The sequence below is a fragment of the Lygodium microphyllum genome, chromosome 1 (assembly GCF_053477565.2).
Source record: "Lygodium microphyllum isolate KBCC chromosome 1, Lygodium_microphyllum_v1.1.10, whole genome shotgun sequence".
NCBI lineage: Eukaryota > Viridiplantae > Streptophyta > Polypodiopsida > Schizaeales > Lygodiaceae > Lygodium > Lygodium microphyllum.
Window position 1 is genome coordinate 120,401,700 of NC_141135.1, and position 21,397 is coordinate 120,423,096.

General features: G+C 49.3%; 1 protein-coding gene across 1 annotated transcript in view; it reads left to right on the forward strand.

The window, feature by feature from the left end:
• Positions 1-21,397, forward strand: part of VTE1 (tocopherol cyclase, chloroplast / vitamin E deficient 1 (VTE1) / sucrose export defective 1 (SXD1)) — a 188,773-nt gene that overhangs the window by 51,350 nt on the left and 116,026 nt on the right. Inside the window, exon 3 of the mRNA XM_087680911.1 lies at positions 921-1,000. Within this exon, the coding sequence (XP_087537037.1) occupies positions 921-1,000 (80 nt within the window). The remainder of the gene's footprint in view (positions 1-920; positions 1,001-21,397) is intronic.

Genomic DNA, 21,397 nt, shown 5'->3' on the forward strand with positions numbered 1-21,397 from the left:
TGCCATGATGGCATTGGCTAATCTAGAGGGCTTGGCATGCAAGTTGGCCTACATGTAGCCTTGACCTATGTTATTAGTCCATGGGGAAGGGCACGATTTTTTATGCTTCCCACTATTTTGGCAAGTCTTTCGTGTTCTTGGAGTTGAGTGGGTCCTGGGGTCAAAAATGATGTTAAAACTTGTTTTTGGTTTGTAGGCCATACACTTTAATTGGATTGATACATGATCCAAAGCATAGAGTCATTGGCATGAACGGTGCTAGTTTCTTGAGTGATTTGTGTATTGGTTATGGTTCCTCTCCCACCCCCCCCCTCCCGGCGGCGGTTATTACTTTTGTTAAAATTTAGTGGTACAGTTCCACCTTCTTCCCATTTACATTTATGTGATTGGTTGTGATTTGCAACTTGGCTTCATATGATGTACTTTTCTAGTTATCTCATACTTACACAAATTTTTGGAGGAAATTAGCATAAATTCTTTTCATTTCTCATCTCATCTTGTTTCCTTCTGGCATCCTCTTCTACACTCTTAACTTTCTCTTATAGTCTTGACAATTTCAGGGAAATATTGGTCTATTGACCTTTTGTTTAGGGTTTTCATCCCAAAGTCAAATAATATACTTGATGAAGCATCGGAATACTTGTGAAATTGTATGCTTAATATTATTGCAACAATTTCATTATTTTTGATATAAGTGTTATGAATATGCCTTTTAGCTTTTGCATTAATTAGCTGAATCTTGCATACTAAGTTGAATATATCTAATTGATAAGCGTAGGTGAGATTGTTTTGTGTTGTCTGCAAAAGGAATGTTGGTTCCTTGTACTTCTAAGAGTGAGCATTACATACTTGACTAATGGTCCATATTTCAAGATATGTCTATGCAGTATTGAGCATACATGTACAAACGATTTTTGTAGGTAGGCATGAGCTGGCCTTAGGTAACACTTTTAAGGGTAGGCTTGGGAAGACGCCTCCAGTAACAGAAGTCAAAGCAGAGGTATGCATGGAACTCTTACTCACCTTACCTTTATCAAGTGAGATATTAGTTGTTAATGTTGCAGTATTGGTGTTGGTGAGTGGAATAACATGGCTAGAGTGGGGAAAGGGGTGAAGGGAAATAAAGAAAGTATATCAGCAAGATAAAGTATTAAGGTGCTCATACAAAACTTTCTTTACTAAGAAGAATTTCAAAGTGAAATAGAAAGCTTGTAGAGACTCAACCTATCTTTACAAGATGAGACGTTTGCTGTAAATTATAGTGTTGCCTATGGAGAGTGGAGCCCCATGGCCAGTGAAGGAAAGCAAGTGATTGAGGCAAAAGTGCTAAAATGCTTCTACAGAAAAAAACCCTTTTGAGACCTGAAGTTGATTTATTTTTCTCAGCTAGTTTTGCATTTCTTGATCTGAATAAGCCACTCATAAGAAAGCCCAAAAGGTATAGGGATAGTCCTGCAGCAACGGGGCACTCGGATAACTATGAGAGCATGATACTAGGAGTGCTTTATTCCAGGTTCGAGTAGGAACTTTATCAGTGGGCTATGTCTTTACCTTGCTCAAAGTTGTGAGCTTACTTGATTGGATAGAACTCCCAGATCAGGATGGATCATCAGACACCAATGTATCTTCTCCTTTGGTCACAGTGGGATTTCTTGTACACAGTTGCATCTGTGGCATTTTACATCTCACTTTTGCTTTCAGATTGAGCATATTGTAGGGATGATGAATATTGTGGCAGGTGCCTGAGTTGGCAGCTTCATCAGGTCAGTTCTGTGGTCTACCTGGGGTTTATTGGTGGGGAGATTTCTTGATGTTGAAAGCCCCTTTTTCTTAACTTTGTTTTGTGTGATGGATGGCTCTATTATGGGACATGTTATATGTGGTAAGTGTGGGGATTGATAGGCGAACTAGTTGCTGTCAATTACTGCATTGCCAGCTTGTTTCATCATCAGTTTTGGGCTGTGTGCCATGTTTAAGCTGGTTGTGATTGACAGTCTACAGGTCAGCCATATTTCACATTTATGATGGCATTTCCAGCATTCAGTTGGCCATATTTCATAGGCAGCAGCTAGTGAACCCTTTGGTCACTCAGTGGGTCAACAATATTCAACCCCAAACCCCCCCCCCCCCCCCCCCCCCCCCCCCGTTTCTTATATATTAGGCAGCCACAGCAGTGCCTGTTATCAGCCAGCGTTCGTTTGTGTTTTCAGTTTTCATGTTACATCCTTGGAAATCCAGATCAGAGGCCACAGCATTGGGTCATAAAGCCACCTAGTGTGAATGCACTAGAGGCACTTCAGTGTTAGGGAAGCCGAGTGATCACCACTCTTGGACATTGGGCCCAATGGCCATCACGTCCGTACATTGAGACGCTATGGGTTGGTGGTATGGGATGCCAGCTCTTGGGATGTGATTGTAGCTGGGTGCATTGCTGGCCTCAAGCTTGGTGGTGAGCCACTTTGGCTCTATGGCAATGTCCATCCCCTTGTGGTTTGGTGGTGAGCCCCTTTGGCTCTAAGGCAATGTCCATCCCCTTTGTGGTTCTATGTCATGGATATGGCATGTGTGTCTTGTGTGCTAGTTGGATGCTAATGGAATGTTTCATCTATATTAGAGCATCAACTTGCTCTTTGGTGCAAGAGACAGCAACATGCAAAAAGCCATTGTTTGCTTATGGGATCATGCCGTCCACACTTGACAGATTTGCCATTAAAGCAAACAGTTAGAATCCTAAATAGCAGAGCAAACTGAGCTTGCTATAGTATAGGAAATGAAGAAACATGTCCATTTAAAAATGCATGAAATAGTGTTCATTGCACCATTAAATCAGACGTCGTTATAGAGGCTTCAGAGAATGTCTAAATCCGCATGTAAAACAATGTTTATAGAGCCCTTAACTAACATGTGTAAGCAATAATTTAATCTCATGTTTATCATATCTTCTACAGTCATTTCATAGGTTCTAAATCATTCAAGAAAAACAAACAAGGTTTAAATCACCAAAGAAAATGTATGCAATCATTCAAGAAAAACAAACAAGGTTTAAATCACCAAAGAAAATGTATGCAATCCGTAGATTCTAAAGAGAGTAGAAGCAAGCTTTGATACAATTTGAAACACAACTAGTCACAATTTAATAAGAATCAACATGATTTGTGATAGACAATCATAGAGTAAATTCCAGGATGCAAGGTGTAACCTCATGGGGAAACCTGTGATTGATCGAACAGGCATTTATTTGGTGTGGAGGTTGCTGATGAAGAGGAGAAGCTATGATGCATGCAAGTACGCTTTGCCTCCGGTTTGGATAGCGAACTCCAATCCCCCATGGTGGCCCTCGGTCCGCCATAGGGGTGATAAATGCTCGAGGTGGTACTATCAATGCATCTATTAGCCATGATGAGAGTTGACTCTGTACACTAGTAGAACGGGCTACTTGTGCTCAGGGGCCACTCGATCACATCCTTCAGAGCTCTCCACTGTGGAGGGGCTTGAAAGATAATGCTCAAGTGTGGGACCTCGGCACCAACCCACCAGTTAATGTCCATCATGCAACCAGGCCACGGTTGTGCAAACAGTGCTAGTCCTTTTTCTCCCATCCATTGGGAGATGTGGTCGGTCACTTGACTCTTCAACTTTTCCTCTATCTGTGTAGTTGTCCACTCCCTTGTGTGAGAGGACTGAAGAAAAAAGGCGTAATTTGGTCCATTCGGTGGTGCCAGTAGATGGATCTTGCCCCTCCTTGACTTATGAACCACGAAGATCCCTACCTCTAGAGGTAGTGGGATCTCTGCGCACTCCGCAATTGTGAGGTAGGACTATGGGCCACTGTGGAAGAACTCCTGTGGCAACAACTGTGCTTGTCTCGGGAAAGTGTGACGGGCGGAAAGGGCAGATGAGCTGGTGGCTGTATGGGAGGGGGAAGACTGCTGGTGTGAGGAGGATGTAGGCGTGTGTGGCTCATCACCTCCTGTGGGAGAAGGGGGGGGTGGGTTTGGGGGGGACCACCTATACCAGGTGTGGATCAAGGGGGGTGCTCGGTAGGGGAGGTGGTGGGGGAGAGGAGGATCGATGGATGGTGGTATTGACGGAGGTGCATGGCGGGTGTGGGGGGGGTTGTTTCCCTTGGAATGGGGGGGCTGTGGGCCAGGGTCAGTGGGGGGGGGGGTCATGGGGTGTTGGGGGGGGGGGTGGGTGTGGGGGCTGTGAGATCTCAGGTGAGGTAGTCTGTGGCGGTAGGTGGTGGATGTGGGGGGCTATGGTCTTGCCGGGTGGGGCGGGTAGGGGGGGGGGGGGGTTGTGGAGTGCTCTGCGGAGGGGCGTTGCTCACCCACTTGCTCCCTGCTGTCGAGGCTGAGTCTAAGGAGCTGGTTGTGCCCCCCTTGCTGTCTCCCTCTTTGTCATCTCTGGACCCGTGTGAAGCCGTCAGTGTCCACCTGCTGGCTTGTCGGTGGAGCCGCCTTGGCTCCAAAATGCATACACACTGTTGCGTGATGCCCAAAGTCGTGGTGGCGCAGGCACTGCCCTGGCTGCCCGGTCACAATGACCTACTGCCTAAAGGAGTGCCCGCCCGCCTCAATCTCTAGGAACTGTGGGATATTCTTGACCTCTTTCATTGCCACCCGTACCTTTGGGATTCCAGCAACTGTCACTGCATCCGCGAAAGACGCGGGAAGGACAATGTTGAAGAGCCGTCCAATGTCTTCGATCAATTGGCGATACTCTTATCGCCAGGTCGGGGAAGAGAACGGTGATCGGGTGCCGAAGAAACCTGTTGTGGAGTGCAAATGCCTCCACAGTAAAGCCATTGTACCAAGGGACCATGTATATGACCCCCTTCGTGGATGCATATGGTGAACTGGCAAGTAACTCGCGAGCTGTGTCTGCCGAACTGAGCCTAACCATGAAGATCCCTTGGCCCATTAGGACTACCTCTGCTATTTGCGTTGTGCTGATGTGCAGTGTGGAATGAAGCCAGTCTTGAAGCTGGGCTATGGCTTGGGAATGTCCTACTACCTGACCATAAATCGCTGTTTGCTAGCTGCTCCTCAGAGAGGACGACATGCAAGGTGTTTGACTGGGGGGCACTCACTGAGTGCGCCGGCGTTTGACCAGAGGTTTCCATTGTGCGACCCTTCTGAGAAAACTACCAATCATGTCAAGGTGCTATGTTAGGGGGGAATTTGGTGCAGGAGAGGGAGCAACTGGAGGGTGGGGGGAAACAATGGTGGGGGTGGGGGGGGGGGAGGTGTGCTGTTTTTGGCAATTGGGGGGGGGGGGGGGGGGGAAGTGTGCTGTTTTTGGCAATTGGGGGGGGGGGGGGTGTTGGACACCGTGGATGGAACTGCGATCGTGGACGGAGGCAACGTGCGGGGGGGGGGGTCTTGGCCAGAGGTTGGTCAGAGGGGGACCAGACAATCGCGAGCTGTTGGGGGGACCAGCTGATGTGGTATCGCGAATGACCTGGGCGGGCGCGATTAGACATGACGGTGGGGGGAGAGCTTTTTTTTCAAGGTTGCAGATTGCTCAACCTACCTAGTCTAAACCGAAGTAATCGGCTTCTTCTTTAGATCTAGAACTATTGGGATGGATGCAAGCCCGATGCAATAAAGGAAAAGCCAAGGAGGCTTCTGTGCCTTGAGTACATGTAGACCCTTCTGTATCGCTAGACCTCCTGCGCACTTATTTGTGTGGTACAGATAAATTATTGGATGCACTGACTACGTGAGTCCCTACCATCCCCAAGGATTCACATCCCCCAAAAAAACAGCAATAGGAAGAGAGGGCATGTGGCCCTCCAACTTAGCTGGGTTTTGATTTTGCTGGTTCTGTCATTACTTCATGGGAGTGCAAGTATCCAAGTTCTACTTCCCACTTAGCAGATGGGCGCTTGTCCTCACGAGGTGCATCTAAGAGGCCCAACCCTTTTGCAGTGCTAGGAGGTTTTGTTGAATATCATGTTCCATAGACAATGGCATCAAATGCCCAAGTCCATGTGGCAAAATCTCATTAGCACTCTTGAGCCTATGTGTTTGTCTAGTTGCGGTGTGCCTTTTGCACACCCCTCTTTTTGTGTCTGTTGAATCCAGTGTACTTGGTTCCTATATGATGGCCTAGTGCCACACTATACTTTGTAATCTTGTTTTCTTGTACTTTTTTTCATAATCAATATAAATTAGACATTAGAGAGAGAGAGAGAGAGAGAGAGAGAGAGAGAGAGAGAGAGAGAGAGAGAGAGAGAGAGAGAGCGGGCCGCCCTGGGGTCGCCTGGTTCTGCACGCCCTGCCGTCGCGTCGCCCTGCGCCGTTGAAGACTGACGACCCACCTGTCGTCACCTCTCGCTCGCGTCAGCATCCTCGTCGCCTGCCGTTCTGCCTCAGCCCGTCTGGCGTTCGCGTCCTGTCTGCACTGTCGACGCCTGCAGTTCTGCCCGCCTTCGCCCGTTGTTTGTGTCCTGTCCTGCGCCGCCAGCGGAAACCCTAGAGCCGCCAGCGTGTTCTGTTCTGGAGCCGCCAGCGTGTCCTGTCCTGGAGCCGCCAGCGTGTTCTGTTCCGGCCGCCCTGTCCACGCCCAGACGCACTGTCACTGACGCCCTATCCAAGGTAGCATCTTCCTGACGCCCTGTTCCCGGACACTGCTGACGGACCCCTGCCTGGCACCCCAGCCTGTCCCGTCCTGCTGTGGAAACCGCCCGGCCTGTGTTTCGCCTGTCTGCCCCTGCACGGTGACAGGTAAACCTCAGTTTTCATTAGCTCTCCTTGCCGAGTACACCCCTGGACAGCGCCTCTGTACAGAAAAAAGGGAAAGCAAGAGAGCCGGCAAAAGAGAGGGTCAGCCCTCCTTCGAGATCAAAACATCATATACGATGGCTGGTTTGGATCTGGATTTCATAGATCAAACAGTGGCAGCACTGGGCCCGGATTCTGATGCGGAGGAACCTGAGGATATGGTTCTGTGCAACGAAGAGATGCCCCTTGGTCCCGACATCCAGCCTGCGGGTAAACGTACCAAGCATGCTTCGGAAGAGATAGGCGTTTCTCCGGATCGGTCCTATGCTCAGGTTGCTTCAGATTCAGTGGACTCTCAGGAAGTGGACTGGGAACACTTGCTGGAATTTGCAAACACTTTGCTTGGCGATTATGTTCAACATAATCAGGAAGTCTTTTCTGACTCTGCACCTGACGATGTGCTGGACGCCACCGTGGACCCAAAAACTGTCCTACGCTCCTTTTCGGTATTTTATGATCGCGCTGTGATACTTTTCTTCACTGGTCGAATCCCGTTGCTTTCCCGTATTCGCCAGTGGTTGCAACATCTGCTACAAGGGGAATGTGTTGAAGAGATTTTTGTTGGCTCCCGGGGTTTTTTTGAGGTCCTGTTGAAATCAGAGACGCACCGTGCTGCTCTCCTGTCTAAACTGCCTTTGTTTTCTGAACGCCGGTTGGTTCATGTGGTTCCATGGCGTCCAATGGCAGATTTTCAGCGTCTGCTGCAACGTGAATGCTCGGTCTGGGTCGAGGTGGAAAACTGTCCGGCTGTTTATTGGCCATTATTGAAGGATGCTATGGCTGCTGTGGGCACTGTTCTGGTCCCTCCCAGTCTCCGGGCTGTGAATCGCAACCACTTGTGTATGCTATGGGACACTGCAAGAAAAAGGCCTGCCTGGTTACGCCTCAATTGCCCTGGCATGCACCCATTACACTTTCGTTTGAAATGGGGCAATTTTGCAGGGCATTGCTTCTCCTGTGGATAGTTGGGGCACTTTATGGCCGAATGCCCGGAACAGCAACACACTTCCCATGATGGCCATGCTGTGCCGCCCATGGAGGATATGGTGTGTGATGCCCCATCGCTGGATGCTACCCATCAGCCCCACGCTTTGGCCAAAGGTAAACAACAGGTTGCGGGTCTGGATTCCAGCGCCACTAATTGGGTGGAAGTACGTGCAAAAAAAGGCAACAGGGTTGTTGCGGCCATGGAGAACAATGTGCCTACTACATCACAAGATTCCATGCGTACATACATGCGCAGGAAGGAAATGCAGTCTTCTGAGTGCTCGGCTCCTGCTATGGTTTCCGCTGCCCCCCTTCATCAGCCCGCCAGGAAAATGTCTTCGGATCGTTCAAAGGGTCCCTTTGCTAAGCTGGCATTTGATACCAGAGGTAATGTCATTACCCCGTGGGACCGTCGTTATCCCTGTTCCATCCCAAAGCCCGCAGATATGCCGTCTACTTCCAAATCTGGTCCGCAGAACTCTTTTGCAGTGTTGGCGGATTTCTTGGACGAGGGAGTCCTGGACATTCTCGCTGACAAAGTCAAATCGAGGCAAGCAGTGCCTCGTACCTGATTTTGTTTTGAGTATACATGAAAATCGCCACGTGGAATGTGCGTGGAATTTGTTCTCGACACAAGTAGCATGCTATGTGGACTGTATTGCATGAAAATCAGTGGGTTGTCCTGTGCGCTGTTGAGCACAAGAGTCACGATGAAGCCGGAAAAGTGGTAGATTGCCATGGCTTTAGATTGTTTTATGCTGGGTCACAGGCCATGCATTATTCGGGTGTGCTCATGATTGTCGATGACAAATATCAGCCTGTTCTAATTAAAAATGATCATGGCCGTTTTTTGGTGATTGAAATTATATTCGAAGGGGAAATCTTATGGCTACTTGGCCTCTATGCTCCGAATGATTCCTTATCTCGTCGGGCGCTCTGGCAGACTTTGTAGACCTCCTTGTCACTTGGCAGACGGGGCTTCTTCATGGGGGATTTTAATATGTGTGTGGATTCCTCCCAGTCCACATCGGAGCATTCGGTGATGGATACCCCGGAAAGTCGTATGTGGCAGGCGTTGGCTCTTGACGTCCTTAAGCAAGATCTCTGGTCCTGGCTACACCCGTCTTCTCCAGGGTTTACTTTCCATTCTGCCCAGTATGCAACAACATGGTCGAGATTGGATCGTATATATATCATGCAGAATGATGATTTTCTTCCTGAGCTGCTTGAAATAAAAGTGTTGCAGCAATATGCCTTGTCGGACCATTTCCCTCTGCAGCTTGAGCTGCTTGCACAACCCATTGCCCCGTTCAAGCAATTTCTGGAGAGACTCCCTTTGCGTTTCAATTCGTCTTACCTGAAGCATGCAATCTTTCAGGGCTATATGCAGCAATTGATTGACAGATTTCTCTTCGACTTCTCTTCTCAAGGCACTGCGTCATTTGAACGATTGCTCTCTAATGTGCAGCGGGTTGCTTGGCAGTATGGGATCCACCATGCCTCTCTTTGTCGGCAGCGTCGCAAGGCAGCCGAGGACATGCTGGCTTTGGTTCCTTCGCCATCTAGGTTGACACAGTGGCGCCCCATTTCCTTGATGGGTTCAATGTACGAAATCTTTTCCAAAATAATGGCGAATCGGCTTCATAAGCATCTCCCGGCCATTGTGCATCCTCTACAGTATGGTTTCATTAAGGGCCGAAATATTCTGCACAATGTATTGAATGCTCAACTAGCTATTGATTATGCAAGGCATTCTAACCAGGAGGTAGTACTGATTCAACTGGACCTGGAAAAGGCTTTTGACTATCTGGATTGGTCTTTCGTCGCTGAACTTATGTCGGCTATGGGCTTTGGTCCCCGGATGTCTCGTCTAATCTACACCATTAGCGCTGCGGCGTCTTCGCGAGTCATGCTGAATGGAGGTGCTACTGAGCCATTTGTACTTGCCCGCTCTGTCAGACAAGGATGCCCTTTGAGCCCGCTATTCTTTGCCCTCGCGACACATCCAGTTCTTTCCATGTTATCCCATATGGTAGCCTCTTCTCAGTTGGCCGGTCAGTCGCTTCCTTCAGGACAGCACTTCATTAGCCAATCCCTGGCGGATGATACTTTTATGATTTTGCGTGCGGACAAGGACAACCTCAAGCGCGCATTGGATGTTTGGGGCATCTTTGGTCAAGCCTCCGGCCTTCGCATCAATGCGCTCAAATCAGCCATTCTCAGCTGCACGGAGTTGGATTTGTAGTCCTTGGACTGGCAGGGTCTGGTTGTTCCTCGTGGCTCCATTGTCAGGCACCTTGGGTACCCTTTGGGTGTCGACGTTCCACCAAAGCAGCTTCTGCAGTGGATTTCTCAGAAAATGGTGGCTAAGTTTATGTATTGGAAATCTCAAGCTTGGCCCTTCCATATTCGTCTCAAAGTGGCCCAGAGAATTATGTTGCCAATGCTGACATATTTTTTGCCATTGTTGCCTTGGACTACTACGACTCTCAATGCTCTTACTCAGTCTCTTCGCTTCATGCTATGGAAGAAGGACTCATTGCATGCAGGTATTTCTTGGATTTCTTGGTCGCATGCCTGCACCCCCAAACGCATGGGTGGCGGAGCTATTTTAGATGCCCAAACTCACATGGAGGCACTCCGTTGGTCTCTCTTCCGCGCCATGTGCTCGGATCATCATCCATGGGTCGATATAGCCCGTTATTTCCTTGAGAGCCATGGGCTTCTACATTGCAATACCCAAATCCGGACTTCTTGGTGGCATGTTCTTAATGCTGATTCGAGGTTCTCCAGTTCTTCTTCGTCGCTGCTTAATCATTTGGTATGTTCCTGGAAACGGGTCCTTCTAAAGGCTTAGTGGCATCCAGCGGAGGATCGCTTGGCTACGAATTCTTTTCAATTGGAATTATTGGCAGTCTTGCGTTTACTTGCATGGGAAGGCAAAAATGAGCTTAGACCACAATTCAACCGGATGGCTCGTTTGGGCTTGTCTTCGGTCGCGGATGCCACCCTTGCTAGTCGCAATGTGCTTATATCTTTTCGTACAGCCAGGAGGCTTTACAGGATCCCGCGGGGATATAGGCCTTTATGGGAACAGCTTTTGCGGATGCTCCAGAGCCGACAACCCTTTCCTGCCCTTGCTTCAGATCATCCCTGGCAGGATTGGGACCTACAAGGCCGGCTGCCTTTAAGCAAAGCTTCTGCTAATCAAGTTTATCATATTCTGATCAAAGATCAACAATGGTTAGTTACCAAAGCCAATGCTTTATGGGGCTTACAAAAATCCCAGTCCTGGTGGAGGGCAACTGTGATGGAGGGCTGGTTGAACAAGACCCCCTTCAAATGTAAAGTCTTTCTTTGGAGAGTGATGATTGGTGGTCTTCCGCTTGCGTCGGCTCTTTCCAAGCGACGAATCTCCAATGGCAGCTGTTTCTTTTGCACCACTGCTGTGGAATCAGCCCGCCACAGATTTATTTCTTGCCCCGCCGCAAAAAAAGTCTGGTTCTTTTTATCGGCTATTTGGCAAGGAGCGGTTGGATTCACCCTGCGCCCCTTTGATTGGGTTTTCGGCCAGCCCAAATACCCCACTCCTGCACAGCCACATATGAAACTCATGTATCATTTTCTTCGATATTGGGGCTGTTGGCATAACTGGACCATTAGGAATGCTTTTCTTTTTGACTCCGCCTATAATGTTCAGCGACATATTGCGAGGCTTAAGGGCCTTTTGTATTGGCAGTTGGATCTTCTCCGGCATTCTGATTTGCTCTCTAGGGAGGACTTCCGTCCCTGGCTTATGGCAATTTCATCTGCCCCCTTGCCATAACTTTGTAACTTGTAGCACTTAGCCCCTTTTCACATGATGGCCTGGATTGGCGTCATGTATCTTGTAATCAAGTTGTCTTGTACTTTTTTTCGTAATTAATACAATTACCTTTTACAAAAAAAAAAAAAAAGAGACGTAGCGATGGCGGATTTGGCTCCCTCGTGACCTGGCGACGTGTTTCCTGCCCTGTGCGCTGTGGGAGATCTCCCCCCAGACCAGTGCGGAGTTCGTTCTGCTCCGACGTCACCAGCAAGTCTTGCCCTCGACATCTCGCCCATCCGACCTGTTGAGCCTACTGGTGTGCAATCTGCCGTCCTGGGTCGCTCTGCTCTGAGAGAGAGAGAGAGAGAGAGAGAGAGAGAGAGAGACGAGCGGGAGCGATGGGGAACGCGATGTCGCCGCCTGAGCGCTTTGCCCTGCCGTCGGCCATCTAACCTCCAGGTCCTGGTCGCCGTTGTTGCCTGGCTCCCTCGTGACCTGGCGACGTGTTTCCTGCCCTGTGCGCTGTGGGAGATCTCCCCCCAGACCAGTGCGGAGTTCGTTCTGCTCCGACGTCACCAGCAAGTCTTGCCCTCGACATCTCGCCCATCCGACCTGTTGAGCCTACTGGTGTGCAATCTGCCGTCCTGGGTCGCTCTGCTCTGAGAGAGAGAGAGAGAGAGAGAGAGAGAGAGAGAGAGAGACGAGCGGGAGCGATGGGGAACGCGATGTCGCCGCCTGAGCGCTTTGCCCTGCCGTCGGCCATCTAACCTCCAGGTCCTGGTCGCCGTTGTTGCCCGTCGGACCTGCGGGTCCTGGCCGCTGTCACTGCCGTCGGACCTGCCCGCCATCGCCTGTCAGCCCCCTGGCAGAGCTGACTCTTCGCTCGCCCTAGGTACCACCGCCCGTTCACGCCTTCGCTCACACCTCGCGCCTGCTCGCTGGACGCCTGCTGTGACTTCGTCGACTTCGTCTGCCCGAACGCTGCCCCGCCAGACGTCTGCCCCTCCTGTCGAACGCTGCCCCGCCAGACGTCTGCCCTGCCTGACGACCGCCCTGCCTGACGACTGCCCCGCTTGACGTCCGCCCTGACTGACGTCTGCCCCACCTGTCGTCCGCCCTGCCTGACATCTGCTCCGCCTGTGGTAGACTCCTCTGTGGCCGCGTGCGGGGCTGACGCAGCCACATTTACGCCTCCCCCGTGTTTCTCCTGTTACCCGGCACCCCGGGTCATCTGCCCCTCGCCAGTCAGCCCCCGTGGTGGTCGCCCCAGACTTTTAATGCCTGCAACCTGTTTGTGTGACGTCCTGAGGGTCGTCCTCCGCCGTGTGCGAAACCAGCTTACAGGGGTGCAGATTTCTAACTCAGCCGACAGTGATCTGCACTGTGCGTCAGTCCTCCTTCGAGATCAGCTTGTCATACAAGATGGCTGGTTTGGATCTGGATTTCATCGACCAAACGGTGGCAGCACTTGGCCCAGATTCTGATGCTGAGGAACCGGAGGATATGGTTCCGTGCACTGAAGAGATGCCCCCGGGTCCTAACATCCAGCCTGCGGGTAAACGTACCTAGCATACCTCGGAAGAGATAGGTGTTATTCAGGATCGTTCCTATGCGCAGGTTTCTTCGGATTCTGTGGACTCTCAGGAGGTGGACTGGGAGCATCTGCTGGAATTTGCCAACACTCTGCTTGGTGAATATGTTCAACATAATCAGGAAGCCTTCTCTGACTCTGCACCTGACGATGTTCTGGAAGCTACCGTCGACCCAAAAACTGTCCTACGCTCCTTTTCGGTGTTTTATGATCGTGCTGTGATACTCTTCTTCACTGGTCGAATCCCGCTGCTTTCCCGTATTCGCCAATGGCTGCAGAGTCTGCTACAAGGGGAATGTGTTGAAGAGATTTTTGTTGGGTCCCGAGGTTTTTTTGAGGTTCTCTTGAAAACTGAGACGCACCGTGCTGCTCTCCTGTCTAAATTGCCTTTGTTTTTTGATCGCCGGTTGGTTCATGTGGTTCCATGGCGCCCGATGGCAGATTTTCAGCGCCTCCTGCAACGTGAATGCCCTGTGTGGGTAGAAGTGGAAAATTGTCCGGCTGTTTATTGGCCGCTATTGAAGGATGCTATGGCCGTTGTGGGCATGGTTCTGGTCCCTCCCAGTCTCAGGGCTGTGAATCGCAACCGCTTGTGCATGTTATGGGATACTGCAAGGAAAAGGCCTGCTTGGTTACGCCTCAATTGCTCTGGCATGCATCCGTTACACTTTCGTTTGAAATGGGGCAATTTTGCGGGCCATTGCTTTTCCTGTGGACAGTTGGGGCACTTTATGGCCGAATGCCCAGAGCAGCAACACATTTCAGATGCGGGCCATGTTGCTCCGCCCATGGAAGATATGGTGTGTGATGCTCCGTCGCTGGATACTATCCACCCGCTCCAAGTTCTGGCCAAAGGTAAACAACAGGTTTCGGGTCTGGAGGCCTGCTTGGTTACGCCTCAATTGCTCTGGCATGCATCCGTTACACTTTCGTTTGAAATGGGGCAATTTTGCGGGCCATTGCTTTTCCTGTGGACAGTTGGGGCACTTTATGGCCGAATGCCCAGAGCAGCAACACATTTCAGATGCGGGCCATGTTGCTCCGCCCATGGAAGATATGGTGTGTGATGCTCCGTCGCTGGATACTATCCACCCGCTCCAAGTTCTGGCCAAAGGTAAACAACAGGTTTCGGGTCTGGATTCCCGTGCCACTGATTGGGTTGAAGTACGTGCAAAAAAAGGCAACAGGATTGTTACTGGCATGGAGAGCACTGTGCCTACTACCTCACAAGATTCCATGCGTACATATCTGCACAGGAAGGAAATGTTGCCTTCCGAGCGCTCTGCTCCTGCTATGGTTTCCTTAGCCCCCCGTCCTCAGCCCGCCAGGAAAATGTATTTGGATCATCTAAAGGGTCCACCTGCAAAGCTGGCTTTTGATACCAGAGGCAACGTCATTACCCCGTGGGACCGTCATTATCCACGTTCCAACCCCAAGCAAGCAGATATGCCGTCTACTTCCAAATCTGGTCCTCAGAACTCTTTTGCGGTGTTGGCGGATTTCTTGGATGAGGGAGTCCTGGACATTCTCGCCGACAAAGTCAAATCGAGGCAAGCTGTGCCTCGTACCTGATTGTGTTTTGTATACACATGAAAATAGCCACGTGGAATGTGCGAGGAATTTGTTCTCGACACAAGCAACATGCCATGTGGACTACATTGTATGAGAATCAGTGGGATGTCCTGTGCGCTGTTGAGCACAAGAGTCACGGTGACGCCGGAAAAGTTGTGGATTGCCATGGCTTTCGTTTGTTCTATGCAGGAACACAGGCCATGCATTATTTGGGTGTGCTCATGATTGTACATGACAAATATCAGCCTGTTCTTATTAAAAATGATGTTCATGGCTGCTTTTTGGTGGTTGAAATTTTATTCGAAGGGGAAATCTTATGGTTACTTGGCCTCTATGCTCCGAATGATTCGTTATCTTGCCGGGAGCTTTGGCAGACTTTGCAGACTTCCTTGTCACTTGGCAGACGGGGCTTCTTCATGGGGGATTTCAATATGTGTGTTGATTCTTCCCAGTCCACATCGGAGTACTCGGTAATGGATGCGCCGCAAAGTCGTATGTGGCATGAGTTGGCTCTTGCTGTTCTTAAGCAAGATCTATGGTCCTGGCTACACCCATCTTCTACAGGATTTACTTTCCATTCGGCCCAGTATGCAACAACATGGTCGCGGTTGGACCGTATATATATCATGCAGAATGATGATTTTCTGCCTGAGATGCTCGAAATAAAAGTGTTGCAGCAATATGCCTTGTCGGACCATTTCCCTCTGCAATTCGAGTTGCTTGCACAACCTATTGCACATTTCAAGTAATTTCTGGAGAGACTCCCTTTGCGTTTCAACTCGTCCTACTTGAAGCATGCAATTTTTCAGGGCTATATGCAGCAATTGCTTGACAGATTCTTCTTGGAATTTTCCTCTCAGGGCACTGCGTCATTTGAAAGATTGCTCTCTAATGTGCAGCGGGTTGCTCGCCAGTATGGGATCTATCATGCCTCTCTTTGTCGGCGCCGTCGACAGGCAGCGGAGGACCTGCTGGTTTTGGTTCGCTCCCTGCTGATGGACACTCCGGATGATGCATTTCTGCTTGCCCTGGCCATGCGGGTGGCCGATCTTATTAAAGAATTCCAGTTAAAATCGTATCAGCAGGCCAAATTGCAACATCTGATAGAGACTTTGCAAGATAGTGCATGTCAGACCCATAAGTTCTTTCGAGCTCTCCATGCCTCTCATGCTCGAGAGAATATGATCAGACTCGAGGATGCAGAAGGCCACCTTATCCTGGATCCACAGACTATTGTGCATATGTGCATGAATTATTTCCGTGACCTTCTCGGTTCCGCTTCTCCACCTTCAGCCCAAATTACTCAGGCCCGTTCGGTTTTTTATGACCTGGTCCGCAATCAGCTTCCGCAGGACATGCAAGCTACTATGGAGTCAGATATTGGTGAGGCAGAGGTTATGGACGTCTTGTTACACTTGCCCAAAGATAAAAGTCCGGGTTGGGATGGTCTCACCAATGAGTTCTTTGAAGCTTTCGCTTCCCAACTGGCGAAACCATTGCAGGCTTTGTTTCAGCAGGTGTGGGACACGGGGATCATGCCTCCCTCATGGAAACAAGGACTTATTAAACTGCTTCCAAAAGTTCCTTCGCCATCTAAGTTGACCCAGTGGCGCCCAATTTCTTTGATGGGTTCAATGTACAAAATCTTTTCCAAAGTAATGGCGAATCGGCTCCATAAGCATCTCCCTGCCCTTGTGTACCCTCTCCAGTATGGTTTCATTAAGGGCCGAAATATTCTACACAATGTTTTGAATGCCCAATTAGCCATTGATTATGCCAGGCATTCTAATCAGGAGGTAGTACTGATTCAACTGGACCTGGAAAAGGCTTTTGACTATCTGGACTGGTCTTTCGTTGCTGAACTTATGTCTGCTATGGGCTTTGGTGCTCGGATGTCTCGTCTAATCTACACCATTAGTGCTGCGGCGTCTTCGCGAGTCATGCTGAACGGAGGTGTTACTGAGCCATTTGTCCTTGCCCGTTCTGTCAGACAGGGGTGCCCTTTGAGCCCTTTATTCTTTGCCCTTGTGACACATCCAGTTCTTTCCATGTTATCACATATGGCCGCCTCTTCTCAGTTGGCCGGACTGTCGCCTCCTACAGGACAGCACTTCATTAGCCAATCCCTGGCGGATGATACCTTTATGATTTTGCGTGCGGACAAGGATAACCTTCGAAAAGCATTGGATGTTTGGGGTCTCTTTGGTCAGGTGTCAGGCCTTCGTATCAATGCGCTCAAATCAGCCATTCTAAGCTGCACGGAGTCGGATTTGCAGTCCTTGGACTGGCAGGGTCTGGGAAATGAAATGAAATGATATATTAACGTCTACAAAAGGCCAAAATGACCTATAAGACTATTGAGTTACAATCATGTGTATGATGGTACAAACTAGGCAAAATATGTAGCACAAAGCAAAATAAGAAAGGAAACTAACTATGGCTATGTGTAAAACATAGAGCTCTATCTAGTAATAATGAGCTCCAAGTGGTACAATCTCATGTGGGTATGGAGGGCCTACCTCTAGCCCGAGCAATAATCCCTTGTATCCGCCTATGAAGGTGTCGTCGGTGTCTGTGTTGAGGCCTAGGACATCTGGATCGGCTAAGCTGAACGACTCGATCAATTAGTACTCCTTGTCTGTGTGTGGACTATTGCAGTGAAAGAGGTTCTCGTGTTGTGGACTGTGGCTGTAATTGTATTGAAGTCTTTTGAGTCTCCTTTGCAAAGAAGTTTGTGAGCTGCCTCTGTGAAGGGCCTTGGTGTCCTGGAGCAGCTGTACTCCTGAGGCGCATGTCACGAAGCATAGAGAGAGAGAGAGAGAGAGAGAGAGAGAGAGAGAGAGAGAGAGATGGCACACAAGAGGATGGCGATGGCGGACTTGCCTGTGGCCTGACTGCTGCCGCGATTTCCCTTGCCTCTCCTGCTCGCCTAGGGCAGCCCGTCGCTTTCTGCATGAGCGCGAGAGAGAGATAGCGAGTGCTTCCCCGCCTGCGGCTGTGGCTTTGGTCGCCCTGTTCCTGCTCTGCCAACGCTGCCCCGTCCCGCTGACTCCCCCCTTTGTGGCTGCCGTCCGCCTACGCCCGACTGCTGCGACTAGGGCTTCGCCCCGCTGCCAGCGCCTGCAGCGCCGTGCTGTTCGTGCTTTCCCTATGGCCTGGCTTACGCCCGTCAGCTGCCACCGGAATCTGCAGAGCAGTTGCTGTCCTCTTTGGGTCCTGGTTGATGGCGACCATGTGACCTGCCCCTTCACCTTTGTCGTCGTCCCGTCTCAACTCAGGTAACAGATCAAGTGTGATAGAGCAGGGTAAACGGATTTCTTCTTCGCCTCAGCGAGAATCAGTATTTCGTGACTGAGGAGAGAGGCACGGCTGGCCTGGATATGGCTTTTATCGACCAAACGGGGGCAGCCCTTGGTCCGGATTCTGATACAAAGGAACCAGAGGATATGGTTCCTTGCGCAGAGGAGATGCCTCCTGCTCCTGACTTTTAGCCTGCGGGCAAACGCTCCAAGCATACGTCCGAAGAGACAATGGGCCATGAGGAACGTTCTTATGCTCAGGTTGCCTTTGACTCTGTGGATTCTCAGGACATTGACTGGGAGCATTTACTAGAGTTTGCCAACACTCTGCTTGGAGAGTATGTCCAACATAATCATGAAGCTTTTTCGGACTGTGGAATTGAAGATGTTCTGGAAGCCACGGTGGACCCGAAAACTGTCTTGCATTCTTTTTTGGTGTTTTATGACCGTGCTGTTATTCTCTTCTTCACTGGTAGGATTCCAGTGCTTTCCCATATTCGCCAGTGGCTGCACTATTTACTACAGGGGGAGTGTGTTGAGGAGATTTTTGTTGGGCCCCGAGGTTTCTATGAGGTGCTGTTGAAATCTGAGAAGCATCGGGCTGATATTCTGTCTAAACTGCCATTGTTCTTTGATCGCCGTTTGGTCCATGTTGTGCCGTGGTGCGGTATGACAGACTTTCAACACCTGCTTCAACGTGAATGTGCGGTGTGGGTTGAAGCGGAAAATTGCCCGATTGTCTACTGGCCTTTGTTAAAGGATGCCATGGCCGCTGTGGGAACTGTGCTGGTCTTCCCGAGCCTAGGGGCCATGAATCGCAACCGTTTATGTATGTTATGGGACACTGCTAGGAAAAGGCCTGCTTGGCTTTGTATTAATTGCTCTGGCATGCATCCTTTGCACTTTCGTTTGAAATGGGGCAACTTTGCAGGACATTGCTTTTCGTGTGGAAAATTGGGGCATTTTATGGCCGAATGCCCAGAGAAGCAACCGTCTTCAGATGATGAGCATGTTGTGCTACCTATGGAAGACATGGTGCCTGATGCTCCATCACAGGATGCAACCCAGCCACCTAAAGTTCTGGATAAAGGTAAACAACCGGTTTCGGGTTTGGATTCCCGTAGCAATGATTGGGTAGCTGTACGTGCAAAAGAAGGTAAAAGGTTTGATGCTGGCATGGCGGATACTGTGCCTACTGCTTCACAAGATTCTTTGGGTACTTATATGCGTAGGAAAGAAATGTTGTCTTCGGAGCACACTGCTCTTGCTATGGTTTCTTCTGCTCCTCAGAATCAGCCTACTAGGAAAGCACATACGGACGGTCCAAAGGGCCTGCATGCTAAGTTGGTTTTTGATGCTAGAGGTAACGTGATTACCCCATGGGATCGTCGTTATCCCCGTTCCACCCCCAAGTTAGTGGAGATACTGTCTACCTCTAAATCAGGCCGTCAAAACTCTTTTGCTGTGTTAGCTGATTTTTTGGATGAGGGAGTCCTTGACATTCTAGCAGAAAAGGTTAAATCGAGGCAAGCTTTGTCTTGTTCATGATTTTCTTTTTGAATACATATGAAGATAGCCACGTGGAATGTGTGAGGCATTTGTTCTCGCAATAAGCAACATGCCATGTGGACCGTATTGCATGAGAATCAGTGGGATGTCTTGTGTGCGGTAGAGCACAAGAGTCACAGTGAAGTTGGAAAAGTTGTGGATTGCCATGGGTTTCGCTTGTTTTATGCAGGGACACAGGCCGGGCATTACTCTGGTGTGCTTATGATTGTACATGAGAAATATCAGCCGGTTCTTATTAAAAATGATGAATATGGCCGCTTTGTGGTGGTTGAAGTTTTATTTGAAGGAGAGATCTTATGGTTGCTGGGCCTATATGCTCCGAATGACCGTTTATCCAGCCGCGATCTTTGGAATACCTTGAAGACCTCCTTGGCACTTGGCAGACGAGGTTTTTTAATGGGGGATTTCAATATGTGTGTTGATTCTTCGTAGTCCACTTCAGGGCGTTCAGTGATGGACGCTCCGGAAAGTCGGGCATGGCATGAGTTTGCTCTTGCTATACTTAAGCAAGATCTATGGTCCTGGCTACACCCTTCTGCTACAGGGTTTACTTTCCACTCGGTGCAGTATGCAACTACATGGTCGTGGTTGGACCGCATGTACATTATGCAGGATGATGATTTTCTTTGAGATGTTGGAAATGACAGTCTTGCAGCAATATGCCTTGTCGGACCATTTCCCTCTCTAGCTTATGATGCTTGCACAACCCATTGCACCTTTTATGCAATTGTTGGATAGACTCCCTTTACGTTTCAACTCCTCTTATTTGAAGGAGTCACTCTTTCGAGGCTATATGCAGCAATTGATTGATAGATTCTTATTGGACTTCGCCTCGGAGGGCACTGCTTCCTTTGAACGATTGCTCTCTAATGTGCAGGGATTGCTTGGCAGTATGGGATCCACCATGCCTCCCTTTGTCGGCGGCGTCGATTCGCAGCGGAGGACTTATTGGCTTTGGTTCGTTCGCTACTGGTGGACACTACAGATGATGAATTTCTGCTGTCACTGGCAATGCATTTGGCTAATCTTATTAAAGAGTTTCAGTTGAAATCTTATCAGCAGGCCAAATTGCAAAATTTGGTTGAGAATTTGCAAGATAGTGCTTTCTTTTGCGCTCTGCATGCCTCGCCTGCTCGAGAAAATATGACTAGACTCCAGAATTCAGAAGGTCAAATTGTCACTGATCCTCAGACCATTGTCAATATGTGCAGGAATTATTTTCTAGATCTTCTTGGTTCTTCTCAGTCACCTTCTAACCAGGTTACGCATGCACGTTCAGTCTTCTATGATCTGGTCCGACATCAGGTTCCACTTGATATGCAAACTACTTTGGAGACACAGATTTGTGAGGAGGAGGTTATGGATGTTTTGTTGCACCTGCCTAAGGATACAAGTCCCGGTTGGGATGGTCTCACCAATGAATTCTTTGAGAGTTTTGCTACCCAACTGGTGAAGCCATTGATGGCTATGTTTCAGCAGGTTTGGGAAACAGGGTTCATGCCTTCCTCATGGAAAGAAGGGCTTATCAAATTGCTTCCAAAGGTTCCTTCGCCATCAGTGTTGCAACATTGGAGACCAATCTCTTTGATGGGTTCGATGTATAAAATCTTTTCCAAAGTGCTGGCGAATCGGCTCCACAATCATCTTTCGGCCATTGTGTATCCTCTTCAATATGATTTCATTAAGGGCCGCAACATTCTGCATAATATCTTAAATGTGCAAATGGCGACACTCATATGCTGGCCCTTCGTTGGTCTCTTTTTCGTGCCATGTGTGTGGAGCA